General features: G+C 40.6%; 1 protein-coding gene across 1 annotated transcript in view; it reads right to left on the reverse strand.

Moving 5' to 3' along the window:
• Nucleotides 1-18360, reverse strand: part of PLTP (phospholipid transfer protein) — a 31834-nt gene extending 13474 nt beyond the window's left edge. Inside the window, exons 1-3 of the mRNA XM_075177713.1 lie at nucleotides 18262-18360; nucleotides 2485-2609; nucleotides 867-966 (exon numbers count right to left, since the gene is read on the reverse strand). Coding sequence (XP_075033814.1) covers nucleotides 867-966; nucleotides 2485-2596 — 212 coding nt within the window. The 5' untranslated portion in view covers nucleotides 2597-2609; nucleotides 18262-18360. The remainder of the gene's footprint in view (nucleotides 1-866; nucleotides 967-2484; nucleotides 2610-18261) is intronic.
• Nucleotides 18361-22834: the final 4474 nt, after the last annotated feature.

The following is a 22834-nucleotide window of genomic DNA, read 5'->3' on the forward strand; positions in this document are numbered from 1 at the left end:
AAATGATGATGAATTGTGAATGTTCCCATACTTTCGATCAGATGCTGTTTGCTTCTTCCCAATGCATTTGATGTGGAAAAACAATTTTTTATGAGCACAAACACCAATGTAATAAAAACATTGGGGTATATACAAGTATATGAAAGAAGCAGTCCAGCTGTTCCCTTATTCCCACAGCGTAAGACATAAAAGGACTTGAATACGCAGTATTTTAGATGAAAAATGTAAAAGTTGTAATTGTTTAGGGGTGGTCCAAAAGTGACGGTAGGCCGACTTTGAAGTGGTGTTTTTATGTTTCTACATGAGTATTTCCATCTGGATCTGCGATTCTACAAAAGGTCATGCAGTGTTTTCACAAAGCACTTCCAATAAGCAGAACATGAGTAAACACCTATATGTACGCTCAGCAGCAAACACATTTACTCATGTCCATATAGTCATTGATTATTAAATGATCTCTAATATGACGTTAGCAAAGTTCAGGAGCAAACGCAGGATTTGTAGAGGGGGGTTTCCACACCACGCCGCCAGTGGACATGACCAGCATGCATGGGGGCGTGGCTATAATTTTAGACGTGCTTGGCTGCTCTCCAGCTCTTCCAATCCCCATAATATACATGGGCAATGCTGCGTGCACTACTGTTAGGGGTACGCAGCCCTCTCTTTTCAAGCAGGGCCCTGTGAAGCGGGGGCAGGGTCCAGCCATCTCAATTATACAGTGCCCCAGGCTTGGAGGGGGGTTTCCAGGCACTAGAACCCTCTCCCCCTTGGTTTGCCTATGAAGTTGATTGATTAGGTGCATACAACAAAAAATCCACTTGCAACTTGAAATGGAAATTAACACTCAAACTATCGTGCATACTCACTTGCTGATGCTGTAGCTGAATCTCCCCTCCTTTCCATTCAGATCTGGGATTGTGATATTCTCCAACTCCTGTTCCACAAATTTCAGTCCCTCCTGTTTCACTGGTGACAAGAAAAGTGTGCTCAGCCCATACTCACACATGTATCCTAGATTATCCTAAATTAATTTCCTAAAATAAGTATGTTGTCAGCAAAATCTCCATTAAAGTGAACTTGCCATTATGAATTAATTCTTATATTCATATAATAACAATATTAAATTACAGTACATTACAAACTATCTAAATATAATTCTAACCGCTTCTTCAGAAATGCTCAATTTGTTTTAGTTATTTATCTTTTTACATGTCTGTGTAATCTAATTTGCAAAACAAATTGGATGCCAAAGAGGGAGTTTGCCCCTGGCAGTTTTAGGAAAGGAAATACAATATCATTACAAACATGACTGTCTGTTTTCAGCACAGCTAGAGAATGTCAAGAAGCTCGAACAATTATTTGGCTTAACGGTAATTTAGCTGGTGGGATATGCACCCAATTGTTTCTTTTGTAAATGAGCACAGAACTGTAAGATCATATGAATACTGATTCATTAAGGATCTTAACTTAAGAAACTTCTTATTTCAGTCTCCTGGCCAAAACCATGTTACAATGCAAGGGGTGCAAATTACTTTTCTGTTTTGCACATAAGTTAAATACTGTCTGTGTTTTCATGTAGCACACAAATATTAACTTATAAATTTCAGTGTACAAATAAGCTATCAAGTATTTGTGTGCTACATGAAAAAACAGTCAGTATTTAACTTATGTGCAAAACAGAAAAGTAATTTGCACCCCTTGCATTGTAACATGGTTTTGGCCAGGAGACTGAAATAAGAAGTTTCTTAAGTTAAGATCCTTAATAAATCAGGCCCCTAGTTAGTAACATTATATTAATTTAGTAAGTAATTATAACAGTAAATATTCTTTGGGGATGTAACGCCTTAATATACCATACCTCTGAACTGTTATTTGTTTGGAGGGATTGTCCCTCTTTTGCCACCAAATCCTACCGTCTCTCTTGTCTTCCAAATTGTCTCTCATCTGGTACTGATATGTAAATGTGTATATTCCAACTCCTCCACTGGCTCCCATAAGGTGTGTTTGGCACCTTCATTTATAATAGCATCAAGCATGCCATATATATAATGATTTGATTTACTGCTTTGTGGTTTTCGCAGCTGTGTATAATAAACTTGTGTTTTATGATCATTTGTGTTTGTAATTCTGCCAATTTGTGTGCACAGAACACACGTATGAACGCATGAAGAAGAAAATCTTATTATACCAAATGTTATGGGTTTTTCTTTTGCCATATCGAATGTTGGGCTGTATGAACCTAGAATTTATTTATTTTTTGCGGAATTTGCCTATCGATCTGTCTTTTATTAACTACACTAAATCAAAACTGGCCTATAGTAATTTTTTTATTTAAGTGACTACCTTGGTCTTATGTATAAGAAGAACTCCATTATTCAATAAAAGAAAAAGGCAATCTTAACACCCATCACCTATCCACTCATACTATACCATAGGCATCTTAACTACATGCCCGAGAAGATGTTCACCAGAATAACTACTCACCAAACTGTAGCCCCTTAGAGGTTATTCTTATTCTGCAACCTGGATTCTGCGAGGACGACTTTGACACCACAAACGGAATGGCAAGTAAAAGAAGGTACATTGAGACAGCCATTGTTCTTCACCGTCTGAAAGGTAAAGTCATGTGGAAGTAAAGGACATGAAAAAGCAACTATACCCATTTTCATGCAGACCAAACAGAAATATCACATGAATTAATACTTAATATACTTGCAAATAAAAAGTCCCAAACAAAGAGTTTCACTAAGTCCAGAACTAACCAAGCAGCCTGTATGGCTGATGTCTCTTATCTGCTTCAGTCATATATATATCTGACAATAATGCCACTATAAAATGTTTGCTCATTGAGGGTTATTTACTGACATTGCTGAAGGTGCAGTAATGCACTAAAACCATAGCAACCAATCAGACATAAGCTTCTATTATAGAACTTTCACTTGACAGATGAAAGCTACTTTGTGATTGGATGCTGTGATTTACTGCAAATTAATCCATAAAGAGGGAGTAATTTGCAGTAAGGTCCCAATGAGCAATCGATGAAAGCCGCTGATGCCTCTGGGGAAGCACCCCTTCACTGCCACAGTGGAATCATTGTAATGTATAGAGAAGACAGAGTGCTGAAAAAATAAAAAGCTTCAAGACAGTTGGGTGGTACGGTACCTCAAGGTGTCCATGGAATTCTTTTTAGAATGTTGAGAACTATATATGTGTACAGCTCAGAACTGTTTCACCTGCTCCCTTAATCATCTCCAGGTGACCTATATAAAGACCTGCGTCCTGCCATTCATGTTATAGAAGAGAGTTATGGTTTGCTATTTCATTTCACCATCTATACTTCAGCATCATGTGATTCTACACTTTTGTTTACACATCATTTAATATTCAATTACAGTAAGGTTGTTTGTCCAGATTTCCATCTTAATACTCTATGATGTCACCAGTAAGTATCAGGCACAGGGGCCCCTTGTTCCTGGGTTGAGAACTCCCACTGCTGTTACTTCAGCAGATGTGGGCAGATAACAGTCGGTAAACAGATGTTAGAACCTCGTGATCAGATGTTTCTCCTTGAAAAACAAACTTTAGAATTGCACAGTAAGCAAGTCAACATTTCCAGATCTAATTTTCCTGCCTTCTCTTTGATAACGGTTTGCAGATGAGTATGTGAAAAGTTCACTGGCACAGAAACCCATTCCAGGTCTCCAGGACACATCATGAGGTTTGTAGGCGACCACATCATACGCTGACAAACTGTAACTTTAGCTGCTTCTATCCCTGTTATTATATGCGTATAAAGCACATTTGGGCAATCCCAATACATATGGGCTAAATACAGAATAAGATTTAACCCACTCATACTATCAAGCCGCAAGTTACACCCTGGGCACTGTTAGCTTTTTATAGACTGTACCCTTTTTATAGTCCTACAATTTTATTTATGTGGGGTAAATAAAGACAAAACAGTGGGTATGGAGAAACATGCACAGTAATTACACCCAAGAAGAAAATCCTACAAACCAAAACGTATAAACTCCCATATTATGCCAGCAGTAATTCCATACTGACTAGACCTAACTCACAATTTAAAAAGGACTGTGCAAATGGAACTAAACTGAGTGACGCTTTCTTGAGAAAGTTCATAGAGAGTCATTAATGAAGCCATACAGTGGTGCATGGGATCCACAAATGTTATTATGAGGTCACATAACAGACTTTACGGGCCATGAGTATAGACATATCGGACCACTTATGGATTTTCATGTAAAGATGACAACCGCCCTCCTCTGCTGGACACCCTTCACTCCATCTGCTTTTCTCTTTATACTTCTTCTCTCTCCAAACTAATATGTTTCTTCGGCTTTCGCTACCATCTCTATGCAGATAACACCTAAATCCACCATTCCTCCACTGACCTTCTCTTTAAACCTGCTTATCTCCAACATCACTATGTGGATACCTGAAGCTTAACAGGTCCACAATGGAGCAGAGCTTGTGTCTTTGGTGTGTTACATGCATGGAAAAGGTCACATATTACCTCCATGATGGACCAGATTTTTTTTTACAAAAATATGGACTCCATGACTTTTTAGGGAACCTAGGAATGCTCTTTACACCTACCAAAACCCCTTGAGTAGCTCCGTCTCACCCTCTTTATCCAACTTAGCCAAGTCCAGATTTTTCCTTGTCCCAGTTTCTCTCTCCACTTGCAACCATTAAATCTCCATGGTCCTCCCCCCTCTCCTCACCGCAATCCCACCCTGTCCCCCTCTTGTCCATGTTTATATTTTTGGGGGCGGGTGGACATTGTACTGTGTGTAATATTTTTTTTTAATTATGTTTATTAAGAATATCGCATACAGAAAAGATGATGGCAACAATCAAGAAACAAAGAGAATATACAACCAGGTTACATTATAAGATTGTTACCAATACAACTGTACAAAATTACAGAAAAAGAAATAGCAATGTACGAGTTTAATTATTAAAAGTAGGAAGGGGAGTGAGGTAGGGGTTGGAAGGGACAGGGGATAGAGAATAAAATAAACAGGGAGAAGGAGGGAAGGGAGCCACGCGGAGAGAGAGTTAGGCGGAGGGCATGGTAATGTAGCGGAGAGAAGTGCGAATCTTGGTTTTAGAGAGGAAGAAGTGGTTGATTGTGCTAGGAAGCACCCAGGGCCAATATCTTGTAAAAGGGTGTGGAGGAGCCCCTCAGGATGCTGGGGTTCCTCCACATTAAACCATTTGTAACTGTTATTTTCCCGCATTGAAAATAAAAAGTTTAAACAAAATGGAACGGAGCTCATCATCTTCCCCCCTCCCGATGTCACTAGCCCCCATCATAGTGGGCAACATCACACGCTCTCCAGTTCCCCATACCTGCTGCCTTGTGTCATCCTCAACTCCACTTTATTTCATACATGCCTTCCCTTGAGCTGTCATGTCGCCTTCTCTTTTGAAACATTGCCAGAATACACCCTTTCTCTGGATGTTGCCAAACCCTTATCTATATCTTATGATCGCCTGACTACAGCAACCTCTTGCTTTCTGGCTTCCCCCATCTATCCCTGATCCAGTCCATCCTAAATGCCGCAGCATGACTGATCTTCTTCTTTCTGCAAATCTGTACACTGGATCCCTAGTGCATCAAGAATCCATTTCAAGCTACTCTCACGTTCATAGCCCTCACCAAAACCTCTCTGACCTTGTCACAATAGACTCTCCCTCTCAACCATTTAGAGCTGCCTCTAACCCGCGCCTCCTCTCTTCCCTGATGACCACCTCTCACTCCCTACCACACCTGACCAGACTCTTCCCCAACCTTCAATCTTTCAAGCGCTCTCTCAAAACCCACCTGTTCCCTATACTTTATCCTACCCCAGATGATATTACTACCTCTGAGTGCTCTACTACCTATAGTCCCACTAGCTCCTATTGCCCTCTTCCTCTAGACTGGAAGCTCTTATGGGCAGGGCCCACTGTACGCTCTGGGCCTGATTCATTAAGGAAAGTAAGGCAAAAAATGAGTAAGTTTTCTCCTGGACAAAACCATGTTACAATGCAAGGGGTGCCTATTAGTTTATTATCTTGCACATAAGTTAAATACTGACTGTTTTTTTCTGTAGCACACAAATACTTCATAGCATTATTCTTAAACTGACATTTAAAGTCGATCTAGCACATGCCCTACCCTAACTCTAAATATGTCCCCACATTTTAAATTTATCTCCCCCTCTAATGCAACATAGTTTTGCCAATGTGCAAAGTTACTCCTTTTTTTTTGCTTTACTTTCCTTAATGAGTCTGTGTCCTGCCTATAACTCCTTTGTTAAACTTGTACGTACTTGTTCTGTTTTTATTTATGACCTATATTTTGTATGATTTGTCTGGTGCTCCAGACTTTTGTGGTTCATTACAAATTAACAATGGTGATGATGAGAAAAGCAAGAATTTAAGTGTCCTTAAAGCATACTTGCCAACTCTCCCGGATTGTCCGGGAGACTCCCGCATTTTGCGAGAGTCTCCCGGACGAGTGTGGCAATCTCCCTGATAGGACGTGGGAAAAATTCAGTTTAAACGCCGCGATTCACCCGGAATCGCGGCGTTTAGCTCCGCCCCCGCTGTAAAATGACGCGATTTGCGTCATTCCGTCACGGGGGCGGGGCCAAAATGACGTGATTTCGCCGCCCCGCCCCCTGCACGCCCACGTCCCAGCCGGCATCTCCCGGAAAAAGAAAAAGAAATGTTGGCAAGTATGCCTTAAAGATGTAAGTAATACACTATATGGAGAACTAGAAATTCTTGACCAAGCAAAAGAGAAGCCATCAAACCAGCTATAATCATCACATAGGTGCCAGCATCACCAACACAATCACTCAAAGTATTTCTGCCTGCAGTGGCAGCATAGACAATTAATGTGGTGTCATTTGGGTGGAAGAATTCACAAATAGTGGGGATCATGAACATGGGCCCCTCATGGTTCTACTTGTTGCGTAAAGATTACTGTACAGAACCTCTGTTTTTTTTGTTTATTTTTTTAAGCTCTTTATTTTGAAAGGAAACAGGAGAAATCAGATGCAATAAACATTAAATCATAAAAACACGAGTCATTTCCTCAGAATTTTGGTGTTTACTAGAGGAACAGGACAGGGGGAGGAGCGATATGAGAGCAGCTGAATATCTCTTTTAAATAAAATAGAAACACAAATGTGTTGAAACAGTGGTGGTATTAATGAGCAACATATTTTATTTTTTGGGGGTATTTATCATTGTGTAAACTGTGTTTCCTGACTATTTGTATCTCCTGTCTCACTTTCCTTCCAAATGTTCCTTCTTTGAGTCATCGCTGCTTTAAAAACATTCTGGTTTCAACATTTGCAACCATAAACTCCTTATATTGTTATATGTGCTTATTTACGAAACGGAGGAAAACACTTTCTCAAAACAAAAACAGACATTTTTAAAGGATTTAGGGCTTATCCTTATTTACCAAAACCCGACTATTGCCGGTGATAACTTTTGCCGGGCAAAGGCTTTGCTTTCCCATGCAAAGCACGGAGGATCCTATTTACCGTGGACAGTGGCGTACAAGTACGGCCGCTGTCCTCCTATCACCATCACCATCTCAAGATGGCCATAGTCATGGGTCAGTACCGGGGGAAAAAAAACACTTTATTATTTATATTTTAAAGCATTTTTCCTTAGTTAAAGATATTCAAATGTTTTTTTTCTACTTTTACATTTTTATTTTTTAATGAAAGTGACCGGGCTTCCAGTTCCAATGCGCAGGGCCCAATCACACATGCGCAGAGGCATCCTGCCTGGTGAAGTGGTAAAAGTACTTTCACTGATGTCAGCCAATACTGACATGGAGCTGAGCATCACTCACCTGCTCCGGCAAAATTTTCTTCTTAAATTGATGTGAAACTAGATTTATTATTACTGCAATAAAGGTTGAAAATCTAAGTTATCACCGGGCATAGTAAAGAGGCCGGGGCGTACATTCAGGTGATTGTAGATGTGTATTATACACAAATATAAACTGGCACCCACAAAATTGCACGTAGAATAAAATTAACAAAATCTACCACATGGCCGAATACCTTAATAAAGGTATGGGCAGCACGGTGGCTTAATGGCTAGCACATCTGCCTTACAGCACTGGGGCCATGAGTTCGATTCCCGGCGTTTGCATGGGTTTCCTCCGGGTGCTCTGGTTTCCTCCCACACTCCAAAAACATACTGGTAGGTTAATTGGCTGTTAACAAATTGACCCCAGTCTGTGTGTGTGTGTGTGTGTGTGTGTGTGTCAGGGAATTTAGACTGTAAGCTCCAATGGGGCAGGGACTGATGTGAGTGAGTTCTCTGTACAGCGCTGCAGAATCAGTGGCGCTATACAAATAAATGGTGATGATGGTGATGAATACACAAATATATTTTTGCTTAATTAGATTAATCACCATCAACCATCAACCTTCTACTTGCTATTGTGCTATCACTCACTGCCATACAGGTCACTGATATGTGATGTGTGTGCTTTGTGCGGTGGTCAGACAGGAGCTGGGAACAAGAAGCCTGCAGTTTATCATGCTAGATCACATGCACAGAGAAACATGGGTGCTGGGCCCTTGCTGATTTCCTATTTTGTTAAAGGTTCCTGCTAGTAAGTTCCTGCATCATTATGTTAGGATGGGGCAGCCCAGGACCACCTGCTATAAGTCTGGTCCTGGACTATAGTCTCAACCATCCTTATTATATTTCCCCACTACAAATAAAGTATTTCCCGGTTTATATAGTAGCTTATGTTATTGAGACATATAAAACCAGGTTTGAATAGGATTTCGCTGGGTTCACAATGTAGCAGATTGGTTCAGTAAAGGAGATTAAAGGGGAGACCCACAAGGAGGGGTTAGGCTGGTATAAAACAAAAGACAAAGGGGAACAAACAATCACGGGTCAAGAGAGGGCAAACAGGAACAAGTTAGTTAAGACAAAAGACAAGGGTGGCTGATAAAGACAAGGGAAGTAGACAAGGGCAGATCACAATTAAACAATGAACAGGAGAGGCCACTGAAAATGAGCAAGACTCACTCCACAGTGTGAAAGGCATTGTGGGAGAAATAGTTAAAAATGAGATATGTGATGCTTGTGTGGAGGTTATTTTATTGTGAAGGTGGGAATTGGGTAATGGAGCAAAGGTGGTGTTGGGGGCAGAGGAGGCCCTAGGTTTTGGGAGCCAAAGGTGAAAAAGAAAAAGAAGCCCCCAGAAAATGAATTGTTACAATTACTGAGCAATTGGATTTCTTGCTTCTTATTATGATTGGGCTACAAGACTAAAGGGCATATATAAAAAAAAATATGTTTTTTTTGGCACAATCATGTTCATTTCTTATCACAATGATAAGAAATCAAATATTGTGACCTTGTATTAAAAGTGTTCTGCTGGGACAACAGTCACAATAAACGGCTGTCCTGACAAACGCACAGGTTACTTATCTCCTCTATGGCCAGTATTGCAAAGTGTCCACCTTTGCGATAGTGATTGGCGGGGAAACCAGGCAGATGTGGTGAGGGAGCCAAAGATCCCTCTAGCGCAATGCTCTCCCCATAGGCTTCAATGGCTAACGCCAGCTTCAGATGATCCCCTAGTAATAAATCAATAGGCTACTTAAAAATGATGTTATCCACCGAAAACTTGCATAATACATAGACCCCATAATTTGTATAGCATGCCACTCCCTTAGCTTCCTCTAGCACTCCGTTCTCACTCCCTCTGCCCAACGGCCCCTAAATTTATGCTCATGGGTAACTAATTTGACTGCGTCAGTGCGTGGTGACAACATCTTAAACATTAGAACCTGGATGGTAGAAGCGAAGGCCCAGACCATGTAGGGATCTTGGCCTTCAGCAGGTACCTGTGCTAACATCACTTTTCACATACCAATTTTAAGGAAGAATTGAGCTTTATTTCCAGTGTTGCAGGAAAGGCAGTAAATGTTTAAATATGTGTCCTCAATGTTCACCCATTAGTATTCACCTAAGGTGGAGCTCCGAATGAACGTCACATTGTGTGACACGTGTAAGGGAAGATCTTTCCCTGGTGAGTCACATGACCATTGACATAATGGACATGTACAGTTGAGCTACACATAGCAGATTCAGCAATAGGAAAGGAGCTTCCCAAACCATTCCTTCCCCCACTGACTGCAGCCCATTACCTATAGAAATATTTACAGGAATTACACTAAGGCTGCATGGGGCAGCTGCAGGTGTGGTGCCTTAGGCAGAGGCCTATGTTGCCTCTTCCTGAGTTGGGCTCTGTTGGGGGCTCCAGGTGTGGTGCCTTAGGCAGAGGCCTATGTTGCCTCTTCCTGAGTTGGGCTCTGTTGGGGGCTCCATCTCAGATTTTAAGCTGGTAATCAGAGGCCTTTAGCTATGCCATTAATAATGATAAGTAGTTTGCAACTGTGTATCTTATTGATCATGACATCATAATCTACACATAGCTTCTATCTCCGCCCCATGGTGTCCTCGGAAGACAAGAGACTCCATGTTTTAGAAGTCAGTTGCCTCTTTCAAGTGAAATGTAAAGTTATAAAGTAGAAAATAAATACATGCTAGGCTCAACCTTATAATCTAAATACTTACATTACAATTTCTCTATTAGCCCAAGATGTTTACATCTTAACCTACATGAAGTTTTAACCTTAGCTCAAGCCATAATCTTAAACTAACCGTAAACCCAGCTCTAAAACTATCCAGAGTAAAAAGATCTCTTCTTCCCTCTCAAAATCCCAAAAAGGTATACCAGTGGTAACATCTTTGATCTTAAGAATACTCGATACATAAGATACAGTTGCTCAGATAGGAGGCGCTTCTAAAGGCTTAAGATGGCCCTATCTGTCATGATAAAATGATCCATCATCATCATCATCACCATTTATTTATATAGCGCCACTAACTCTGCAGCGCTGTACAGAGAACTCACATTAGTCCCTGCCCCATTGGAGCTTACAGTCTAAATACCGTAACAGACACATACACACACACTAGGGTCAATTTGATAGCAGCCAATTAACCTACTAGTATGATTTTTTGAAGTGTGGGAGGAAACCGAAGCACCTGGAGGAAACCCACACAAACACGAGGATAGATCAATGGAACAGTGAACACATCATGATATAACGCTTCATTGCTTTATCAACCAATGATAAATATTGCATATGAATCATATGTGAAATCAATGTTTTATTATACATTAAAGTCATACAAACAATATAATGTTTTGATAATAAATGTTTATTCAGTGTAATGTCCCTCTAAAGCTGTTCCCGCTGCATAACAATAACATGGAAAGTGTATGCATCACCCAGACACTAAAAATAAAAAATGATAAATAAACATTTTTTTGTGTTCAATAAATATTTTTGCATGCTGCGTATTTTTCTATCCAGCCGGAAAAGCTCTGCAAAATATGTTTTGTTGTTCACAATTAGTGATATTATCTCAGTAAGGAACTCAATGTCTTTGTTTCTGGAGTCAAAACACTAAAAAAAAAACAGATTGAATTTGGCTTCGGTCCTGAGCTTTGGGATAAAAAACGCTTTCTCTGATGAGCTGCCAGCGTAGTTGGATAGTGGGGTGAGGTTTTTACAGGTTTTTGTTAAGTTTAAAAAAAACAAAAAACACATCGCAATAAAACACTCTACATTATAATCAAAATAAGAACTGGTGACGTCCAAGTGTATTCTCTCTGAGACTAGTAACGGATTTTAAAGTCTGTCTCCTGCACATAAAAGCACTTTGTGGTGACTTTAAAGCACAACACACAGGGCACAGGACCTATCCGCTCCTTGCAGCCATTTTTCTGGCGACTTTGTAGTTCGTATCACAGACTCAGCCATAAACTGCATGGGAGGGGGGGGGGGGGCTGAGTCGAGGAACCAATCCGAAGCAGCAATCTCCATGATATCACAGAGATTGCGGCTTCTGATTGGTTCTCCAGCTCAAATATTATATCAAGAGATGCATTAAGGAGGGGCTGGCAGAAAAGGAGATAAAGGAGCAATAAAGTAGCTAAAGGGCATCTTTGAAAGGGTGGAAGCCATTTTGTCCGCGAAAGCTTATTCAACATGTACGGCAGCGGTATTTGTATTGCCATGATACCTGTTTAGTTATTGCAGTGGATTCAAATCTTTTTCAGTTCAAGGCACTCTTAGGGTCTCCCAAAAATTTTCAAGGCACCCCTAAGCCAAAAAAATTACCAAGTAGTCCCCCGTCTTGCTTACCACTGGCCCTGGCCGAGGCACCCCTGTGAGATCCCCAAGGCACCCCAGGGAGCCTAGGTGCACAGTTTGGGAACCACAGAGTTATTGCCATGGCGATAACAGAACAAAACCATTAAAAGATTTTTAATGTTTAAAAACTCTTTTTTCACTTTTTAAAATAAACTTTATCGATTTTTAAACTTTGTTTTTAAGAAATTGGAACTGAACCCCAAATCTACATACCACGCTACATAGACCGGTAACTTAACCTTACTGCTTACTGCTCCGGGCCGGTTTCGCCAGGGCAGCTGAGTAGTGGTCAGCGATATTTTATTAGTAAATTATGTTGTTTAGAAGGTTTTCTCCTGTTGCAATAAACTGCATTACAAAACCATCCCTATCATCAGGATTTAATAAACAGGCCCCGAAAAATCTCAGTATTAAAGTAAAGCTCAGTATTTCTGTGCTACATGCAATAAAACCTGTAGTATTATCCTGCATGGAAAAAAAAATCCATTTGACCTCCGTGCATTGCGGAATAGTTTATCCAAGTACTAATATGCAGCCTTTAGCTGGATTTGCAGTTAATTCTAAAGGAGGCCCTAAAAGAGTAAGCATATCTGAAGAAAGATGTCTAGTGAGATATATAGTAACATTTTGACATCCGATTGAAATACAAGATTTAAATTCATGGCAGTTGGTCATCGTCATCATTTATTTATATAGCGCCACCAATTCTGCAGCGCTGTACAGAGAATATTTGTCTTTCACGTGCACTTTAATACGGCAGGATGAGGATACCTATCAGGGTCCAAACCAGTATGGGGCTTACAGCTGAGAGTGGCTGAAAATAATTTGTGTAATTAAACTATGTTATGGATCAGGGCTGGCTCAACAGTGTCTGAGGACTGAGATGAAAAAAACACATCACCCAATCCCATTATATAGCTGCCAATTGTACCAAATTTCCAGGTTTTAATGATATGGCCCTGAAAGTATCTCTGTTAGTAAATATTAACCAACTGCACAACAAAATCCTAATTTTTTTGCATGCTAGATGCAATTCTTGACAAATATTTTTTTATTATTTTGGCATTATAAATATATTTGATGAAGATATTTTAAACTCAAAAAGTATGTCATAGTCATTTTCAGTAAACTTGACATGATGGGGTTTGCAGTGTTCCAAGTTCCACCAATACTGATCACATGTGCCGTTCTCTGATTCCCCGATTCAGTATCAAAATGTCCCCGAAAACTATTTTAAAATGTTGGCAACTATGCACAAGGTAATTGCCTTGTTCTTGAGCCAGGCCTGATATAGATTTAGGGTCATACCTCTCAAATGTCTCTTTTTTTCTTATTTATGAAGCTGGAAAAAGCCCTAAATCTGGAGTGGGTGCCAAAGATAAAGCTTCACCCTATCTCATACCCATTAACTATGCAGTGTTGCCCTCCACGAGGTTCCAGAAGGGGGGTGGTGAAATGGGAGGGTGGAAGGGTGCAGTATGCAGCGAATCCTGTCATTTTGGTCCTGTCCCCATAACGCAATGATGTGAACACATCATTTTGCCATGGGAAGCGGGGCCAAAATGACGCAATTCACTGCGAATCGCGTCATGAAAGCTGCTTTCCCAGGAGTCTGGGAGACTTACTTGAAATTCGGGTGTCTCTCAGACATTCTGGGAGAGTGGGCAAATGTGCCCAATCTGTGAAAGGCTTCCGCTATACTGTAGCTGGCAGTAGCCCCCGTCGGTGAAGATCAATTCTGCTGCCTGAAATAGTGCCCTTCATATCACTTATGATATATATATATATATATATATATATATATATATATATATATATATATATATATATGATATACATACAAACTACCATAAACAATTGCATATGAATAGTTTGCACTTTAAAAGGTAAATACTGTAACTTCTAAGTATCATTAGCTCTACTTACAATGTAAAGCATCTAATATATATACTGTAAGTTTGCATCAAGAACTTTTTTTTTTAAATTCCCTTCATTTTGCTGACTCTCAAACCTTGTTTTGCTTACTGTGTGTGCGTGGCCTGTAGTGCACTATGACGAAACATATGAGTCTTTATGATATTAAAAAATTTGCTAGGAAGTTGTTGATAGTCAAGGATATAAATTCAGATATATTATGGTACCTCGTGAAGGGGCGTGGCCATGTCGCAATGAGGGCCAGCCTAGCAATTTTGAAGCACAGGCTTGTCCTTACCCTCTAACAACCATCTGCTGCCCCACGTACCTGCCCCTATGCAGAGGAGCAGTGATACCTGACCCAATAGAGATGGCGCTACAGAACCCTCATCCCACCAAGTCGGGACACTTAGGAGGTATGTATTATAAATTGGGTGTAGCTCAAAATACTTCAATAGTTTTTCAACTCAGGAGATTAAAAGAGACCTATTTATCAAAAGGATAAAGAGCGCTGTTGCTAAAGCAAATGGGTGTTTTAGCTGGGTGATAGGGCACATTATTGCATTACCCAGGAAAGGAGATAAAGTTGGCAATAACATTTATATCACCAACAATAACACTGCCGGCAATAATGGGGAAGCCAATGTAACAAGTATCTCTGGACTGCAGTAACAGAAACTATTTACTTTAATGCATTAATGTTTAAAAAAAAAAAAATACAGATATATATTTGTGTGTATATATATATATATATATATATATATATATATATATACATATATATATATATAAATTTATTGTTTTTATTTAATTTTTTACTTATTTTTTTCTTACTAAACTTAACACATTTTTGTCACAAACAAATCTGGGATTTTAGTGTCACTTCGAGTGCGCAAACCGGCAACTGCAGAGACTGGTATGTAACAGTGGTTGTTTATCTCTTACTTGAAGAGGAGTTTAAAATATAAAGTATACCTCACAATATAACTATTTTGGAACAGATTACACAGAAAACGTAAAATACGCAACCACAGATGATTACATATATGCTGCTATACTTATCATGAAAATAAGCGTACCAATTTATTCAATTAATTTTTTTAAGATAACACAATTAATGACAAAAATAAGATATCAAATTCATCTGTGTTCTAAATTGGAGTGTTTGACAGTCAGTGGAATAGCAAAAGAGCAGATGTTTCATGGCTGACCTAATTTTCACCTCCAACGGCTCCCCGAAACCACTCTCCCAATCTGTCACGGGCTTTGTTTAACACCAAGGCAGTAATTGGTAAGAATGAACCAGGCCATATCAGGCTTGCCAAAATCTCAGTTTTCAAAACGCTTGTCTTGTTGTTTATATCCTTGTCCTATTACTACCATGAAGCAGATTCCACTTTGAGACACATTTTACATCAGAGTGCAGGGTGTAGTATTGGTGACCGAAATTGCTGAGTGTAACTTAGGTTATGGTTTAGTCTTTTTAAGTTGTGTAAAAACACGTCCAGACCTGTACAAGATGACATGATGCATTTCAATGGTTTTTCAAGCTATGCGCAAGACAGGCCAGTAAGCACAGGAGGTATAATATGTCTCCTCTCTGACATACAGAGGATCACCTCATGGGGTGGGACCGTACTCAATAACACCCAAACAGTATTATCAGCAGAACGTGCAAGTAGTTGCATAGAAAAGTGGTGTGGTTAAATAAGCATAAAATATATACTATAAATGCAATATAGTAATCGTGGCAAGAAGATTAATTAATTGTGTCACCTAATACTTATTACCTACAACAGCGCTGTTAAGAAATCTGGGGACACAGGGCAAGAAACTAATTGGGTCCCAACATTCTTCCTGATTAAGAAGCCAGTGTTAAATAAAACTATGTTTGCTTTCAAAAACAGACAAATATTAATAATACATACATTTTGGAAGCATGACAAAGTGCAGTCTAATATTGATAATAATAATATAGTTTATATTGGAACCATGACAAACTGTAGGAAATCTTGGTCTAAACAGTCCTTCTAGAGCTGGACTATATCAGGGCAAATGCCCTCTTTTCCCTTCCTTATAACTGTATTTATTAGGGCACATAAGCACGGGCATTCAAAATAATACTAGTTCAATCGTAGACAAAACGTTGCAATTTGTCCTTGCTTTAACAGAGCGCTAGAAACGTGCCTATTAATGCATTGCAAAGCTTTCCAGTAGCATTGTGTATTATGCACTTAACAACTGTTTTACTGAGTGATAATGCTTGCGAACGCTGCAGGCAATGACAAAATTGATGCAAATCGACTGATTGCCAAAAAGTGTGTGTGCGCAGTTATCTCATACTTGCCAGCTCTCCCAGAATGTCCAGGAGACTCCTTAAGTCCAGGAAGGTCTCCCGGACTCCAGGGAATTCTGCCGCATCCAACCCACTTCCCAGTGAAGTGGGCAGCATGGTAGCCTCAATGACGTGATTCGCAGGGATTCGTGTCATTTTGGCCCCGCAACATGTTGAAGGGACGGGGCCAAAATAATGACGGGATTGACTGCACCCTGCCCACTTCTTCCCTCCCACCATGCCCCCTAACTGGCATCTCCCAGAGCTCCATCTATGAAAGTTGGCAAGTATGGGGTACAATCATTTTTGGACTAATACATACCTTTCTACTGTCCCATTTTAGCCGTCCTGACAGTTGGAACTTTTGTCCCGAGAACCGTGAATATTGGGAGGTATGTCTAGTTCACAAATCCAAGGGTCTTTGTAGGGGCTGGGACAGCCTTGAATGTCAGAAACACTAGGCTTTCCCACCTGGATTGACTATGCCTCTTTTTGTCCTTGCGGAAGCATGTACTGATTGTCCAGGACAATCTTAGCAGCCATGTTAATAGGCTTTGAGAACACACATTAAACACTTATTAAATAATGCCTACAATTGTTAACTCTCCGAACCATTTGCCATTTGAAGAAAGTAATTTTTAACTGATTTTAGCTTTATTTCCTTGACACATAATTGATCCTAATGTCTTAACTTAAAACTATTTCCATTCACTCCTTTTTGCAAAGCCATGATAATCATTGGCAATACTGCCTATTTTCTATATTAGTCTTTCCCCTGACTGTGCTCATTCTCTTCATTTTACTTTTTAAATCACTTGATAAGAAACATTTCAGCACTTGTCATCTGGCCATGAAGTTCTAGATATTCCCCAACCAGAAACCATAATATAACAGATAACGCTTAGGAGTTTACAAACATAAATACTAGAAACATCAACAAGACCTCTACATTGTAGGGTACGTTCAATCTTGCATCTGACTACTTTGCAATAAAATAAAATAAAACTGCACAAAAAAACACTTTGTGGCGAGTCTGCTGACAATTTAAACAATGCATTTAATAAAAAAGAGCATATATTTGGATAACTACCTATCAAAGCAGTAATTATAGCTATACTAGACTATATCGCTTCTATAGAGCCCAGAAGTGCAATGGACCAGCATCAGAGAGAAGCTAAGAAGAGCCCCTTAGTCTGTCTATATACTGAATTAACCAGGCTGTCACTGAAGATAAATGGAATGTAGATATAGTTGAGTTGGCTATATCGGATTAGAATCAGTCATTACTCCACTGCAGAGTTGAGTGTAAGGGTGGAAGGAATCTTACTAGAGTATGTGTGACTTCAGAATGCAACATGAATGGTTAGGAACCAACTTGTGGGTCAAAGGCTCTTGTCTGGGGTTCTTAGTGTTGTAAGTTAAGGTCAATGTTTGCAGATTTCAACATTACATATGGGATCTATTGGTTGGTAAGTAAATGCACTCTAGTTGATTGGGAAACTCTCACTGGGATGGATTCATTTTGAATAAAGAAAAGTATGTTTGCTGGGTAAAAAAAGATAGTCACAGGTGAAGTACAGCCTAATGAAAAAAAACAAACAATAAAACAGTTTTGGAAGTAGTTTCCTGATAAAGAAAACATCTATGTATTTAACCTAATGCAGACATAAAGTGCAAAGTAATATTTCCCTGTCCACATTCACAGTGTCTTACACTCACCTAGCCTCTGCCTAGGACTTGCAGTCTGGTGATGCTGCGCAGATCCTGCCCTGGTACTAGAGCAGAGAGCACCCTGCAGAGGCTTATATAGAGCACACATTCACACACATTCATACACACACCATGCACAGCCCCTCCTCCTTCCCACAGACCACACAGCTGGACCCAGTGCAGACCCTGAGGCTGCAGCTCATCCTGTAAAAGACTTGAGAAAGAAAAAACACAACATGGAAGACATTAAATGCAATCACACATTGCAAAACCGCAGGAGCCACACAAATCAGAAGACATAGCAACACACACAGGCAACACACACAGAAGGCATAATAGCATGCAACAGAGGATACATTCATGATACAAACACAATAGACATATGACAAAAGACATATACGAGAGCACAGTTTAATCTGTGTGGAGTTTGCATGTTATCTCAGTGGGTTTCCTCAGGGTGCTCTGGTTTCCTCCCGCAGTCCTAAAACATAATGGTAGGTTAATTGGCTTCTGACGAAATCAACCCTGGTGTGTATGTTTGTATGGGAGAGAATTTAGACTGTGAGCTCCCCTGGGGCTCTAAAGTGCGTGATTAACCCCTTCACTGAAAAGGCCATACCTCCCATCTGTTCCTATTTAGGCGCAAGAGACCCGATTTGAGGGCTCTGTCCTACCATTACGATCTTGTGAAATTAGGGAGGTGTTGCCTGCATGGCAGAGCAGCGGTGAACGGGTCTTGTGTGCATAGCAATGAAGTGGTTTGGAGGAGAGAATAGGGCACTAGGCATGCTCCAGATTGTGACCACGCCCCCATCATGTCTTGGTCACGCCCCCATCATGTTTTGGCCATGCCCCCTGTCTCGATGCTTCCTACCCAGATGTGGGGAGGTATGCTAAGGCCGAGTGGGACCCTTGCGATGGTCACTTGTGATCACTAGGCAATATAACCATAGGCAAACCGAGGGGGGGTTCCTAGTACCTGGAAACCCCCTCCACACCTGGGGCACTGTATAATTGAGGTGGCTGGACCCTGTCCCCGCTTCACACGGCTCTGCTTGAAAAGGGAGAGCTGTGTGCACCTAACAGTAGTCCACGCAGTATTGCCCATGTATATTATGGGGATAGGAAGAGTTGGAGAGCAGCCAAGCACTGTCTAAAATTATAGGCATGCCCACTTGCGGCATGGTGTGGAAACCCCTCTATACAAATCCTGTGTTTGCCCCTGATAACCACTACACTATAGCAAATAAGAAATAGTCCAGGGATGAAGGAGTCCCTAAAAAAGCCTTTATCTCCCCCCCATCATGGCCGCACAGGTGAACCTTTGTTTGAGGAGAGTCTCTCTTTCAAACAGATAGTGCCACATATATACTGACTATACTACAGCAAATAAATAAGAGCTGGTGTACATGAAACTTTACATACATACAAAAATTAAAAATGTGGTACCTTTTTTTTATCAAAAGACCTTCAGCTATGCAGGACGGAGTGGTAATCCATGTTATATATATATACATTTTCCAAACTTGTATTTGGTAGATGTGAGGAAAACATAATTTTTCTGCTATTTTACCACTTTTTAAAAAAAAAAATAAAAAAAAAAATACTGTGCATTCCAGTTTTGGGTTATAAAGAAACCAAATGGTATTTTTAGGGAACTTCAAAGTGTTCTGAAGAAAGCAGGGCGTGAATTGTGTGTGTACTGCACAGAAAAATGACTGACATTCATGTTGGAAAGTGACCAGCCCAAAAAGTGACTAAATCAGCACGGGAGAAAATAACGCCTCATCAGCAAATATTCTCTAAAAGTGCGCTGTGCAATATGTTTGCCCTATATAAACAAAGGTTAATCATTTTAATAATATCTATATATATTTCTACATTCTCCTTCCCTGATATGACAGTACCTCATTTTTACCAAACCTTAGCAACAGCCTTTGATCAAGTGGCTCCAGAAAATCTTTATACTCCACGTCGACTTCAATGTCAGCCAGGGCACATTAAAGTAACACAAATTCTTCAAAAATGTTCTCTTAAGCAGTAAATCTCGTACCTCTAATGATTTCTTCACATATACTGCTATCTACCACTCCTAAGGAAATGCTAAACAAACTTCCAGTCTCTCATCTATGCTCAAGCTTCTAACCCCAAACGCCTCTTTAACACATTTAAATCTTTTCTCAACCCCTCCCCCCCCCCCCCCCCCCCCCACACCCAACCCCTTCTGACTACTATCAGTTCCCAGGATCTTGCTTCCTACATCAAGGACAAGATTGATAAGATTAGACTAGAAATGGTATCATCTCCCTCGGCTATATAAATAAATGTTGATGATGATGATGATGACTAGCAATTAGCTAAATTCTTTAACCCGGGTTGCACAGAAAACAAGCTGATTGGCTGTCTGCCTGTCTCTGGAGGATGATGTCATCGGTGGGAGCCACTCCAGGGGTCCACGACACTGCGGGCATGGGTTTGATTTAGCCTTATCTGTGTGGAGTTTCAATTTGGAATTAGGCATTTCTTATTCATTTTATGCTTGCCAAAAAGAGGCCATTAATTTTCCATCTAGAAGTCTAGACTTTTGGGGTAATCATTGAAATATGCAATGCCTAGCTTTAAAAGCTCCTACAACTTTCCCTTAAATATATGTTTCCCAGTCTCTTCATGCCTTTCAGAAAGCCTTCCTAGACTAGTACGATTAAATATATAAGCCAATTGGAGGTATCCTTTATTCATTATTGTATTATTATATTGTGTATCACCTTTTCAGCCAATGAAAACTGCTCTGGTGATGACTCCCACAAATTGCCAGGGCACAGACTTGTGCAGTATGAATGGGGTCAACCCGGGAAATTCCCGGGTCCGAGGTGCAGTATGAATGGTGTTTCTGAGCTGGGACGCTCCGAGCCCCGGCAAAAACCCGGCTTGAAAAACCCGGGATATTGCCGGGGCGGCAGTATGAAAGCGGTATTAATGGTGGGTTTGAAAAAGTGGAGATGTTTCCTATAGCAACCAACCAGGAGTCTTGGTGAATGTGACAGCAGCATAGGAGGAGAATACCTGTCTTCTTCACTTTTTGCGCCACAGAAAGTAATTCCTGACGATGACGTGGAAGCATATCTGGTAGCTTTTGAACCTGGGGAAAAAGTTTAAACCATCACAGAGGTGTCTTTGGTTTCCCACACCGGAGCAGCCGATAGTCTCAACAGCTGGTGACCGTGCAGAGGAGACTGGTCTGACTTTACAGAACCCTAACATATGCAAAACTTTGCACGTAACCAGTTAAATGATGTGACCTTTACAACATGTCTTTAAATTGGCTAATAATGTTGGTGATATTGCAAAACCTGTCATCTCGGCAGGCTGTATGCCATTGTATGTTGCCAAAAAGTATATGTTGTTCCGAAATGCTACTGTAAAGGGGAGAAAGGTAGAACAATTAGTAGTGCCACAAGTTCATGTATCCTTAGTGTTAAAAACTGCACACACTCAGGTGGGTGGCAGCACCTAGGAGAAGGTAGAACTAGACAAGTTCTCGGTAGGTTTTACTGGTCCAAAGTCCACCTAGCTGTATGCCAGAAAATCCATCCCACTGTCACAGTACAGCCACAGTTGAAAAGGGCCCAAAAAGATAAGGTCCCCATTCGTGCACTGTTAGATGGGGTTTTGAGGACACCTAAAATGGCAATAGACCTTTCCTTGTCTCTCGACTTAAACCGTCAGGTAAACCAAACGATACACCGAAATAGAGATGTCTCTGCTTCCATTCCGGAGTGTACCACTTTAAGTGAACCTGAGGTTGTGTCTTCATTCAGAGACAACAAGATTGTTAATGATGAATTTAAACAGATAAAATAGAGCATAGGCTAACGAGTCTGCACAAAAACAGACGCTCTCTCTCGCAGATTTGTGCTCTGTGCTGTGTCCACTAAGGGGAGGGGTATGTAACAAAGAGGGTTATTTGCCACACTTCTCCTGCATAGGCACAGGTGAGATCCCTAGGGAGTCTGCCGGTACAGGCTGCAGACAGGGTTAAGTTCTTGCGCGGTAAGATTCATAAGCTAAACATGCACAGGTGGAGGACAGGGTCTAATGAGGTAATTAGACTAAATGAAGGGGTTTATTGTATTTCAACCTTTATTCCATTTATGCAGAGCAACGGATGCCAGCTAGTTGGCCGGTACCTAGGCAGGAGGTCTGTGTCCAGCCAGAGCTAAGGTCACCTGGTGTCATCCTCATGTAAGTGTTCTGTATTATTGGCAATGTGAACAATAAAAGCACAGTTTATTCAAACAAGAAGTTGTTGAGTCTGTCATCTGCCAGGTGTCGGCATATCTGCCCTGTAGCTGGTGCAAATGATATTGCTGAAACTTGGGATACTTATGACAAACCCAGGACTTGAATCGGCTGCATCTGCTTCGGTACCATGCATACACCAGTTATATCAGGAAAGGCCCAATTTGGCTGTGCCTGTGCTCCCAACCTGATCATCATGTGCTCTGTAACGCCTATTCAGTACAGACACTCTTATGAGCTCTGCTGTTAGCTGTGGAAATAAACACTTTAAAGCATGTAAGTA

Source organism: Mixophyes fleayi, chromosome 6 (genome assembly GCF_038048845.1).
Source record: "Mixophyes fleayi isolate aMixFle1 chromosome 6, aMixFle1.hap1, whole genome shotgun sequence".
NCBI classification, from domain to species: domain Eukaryota; kingdom Metazoa; phylum Chordata; class Amphibia; order Anura; family Limnodynastidae; genus Mixophyes; species Mixophyes fleayi.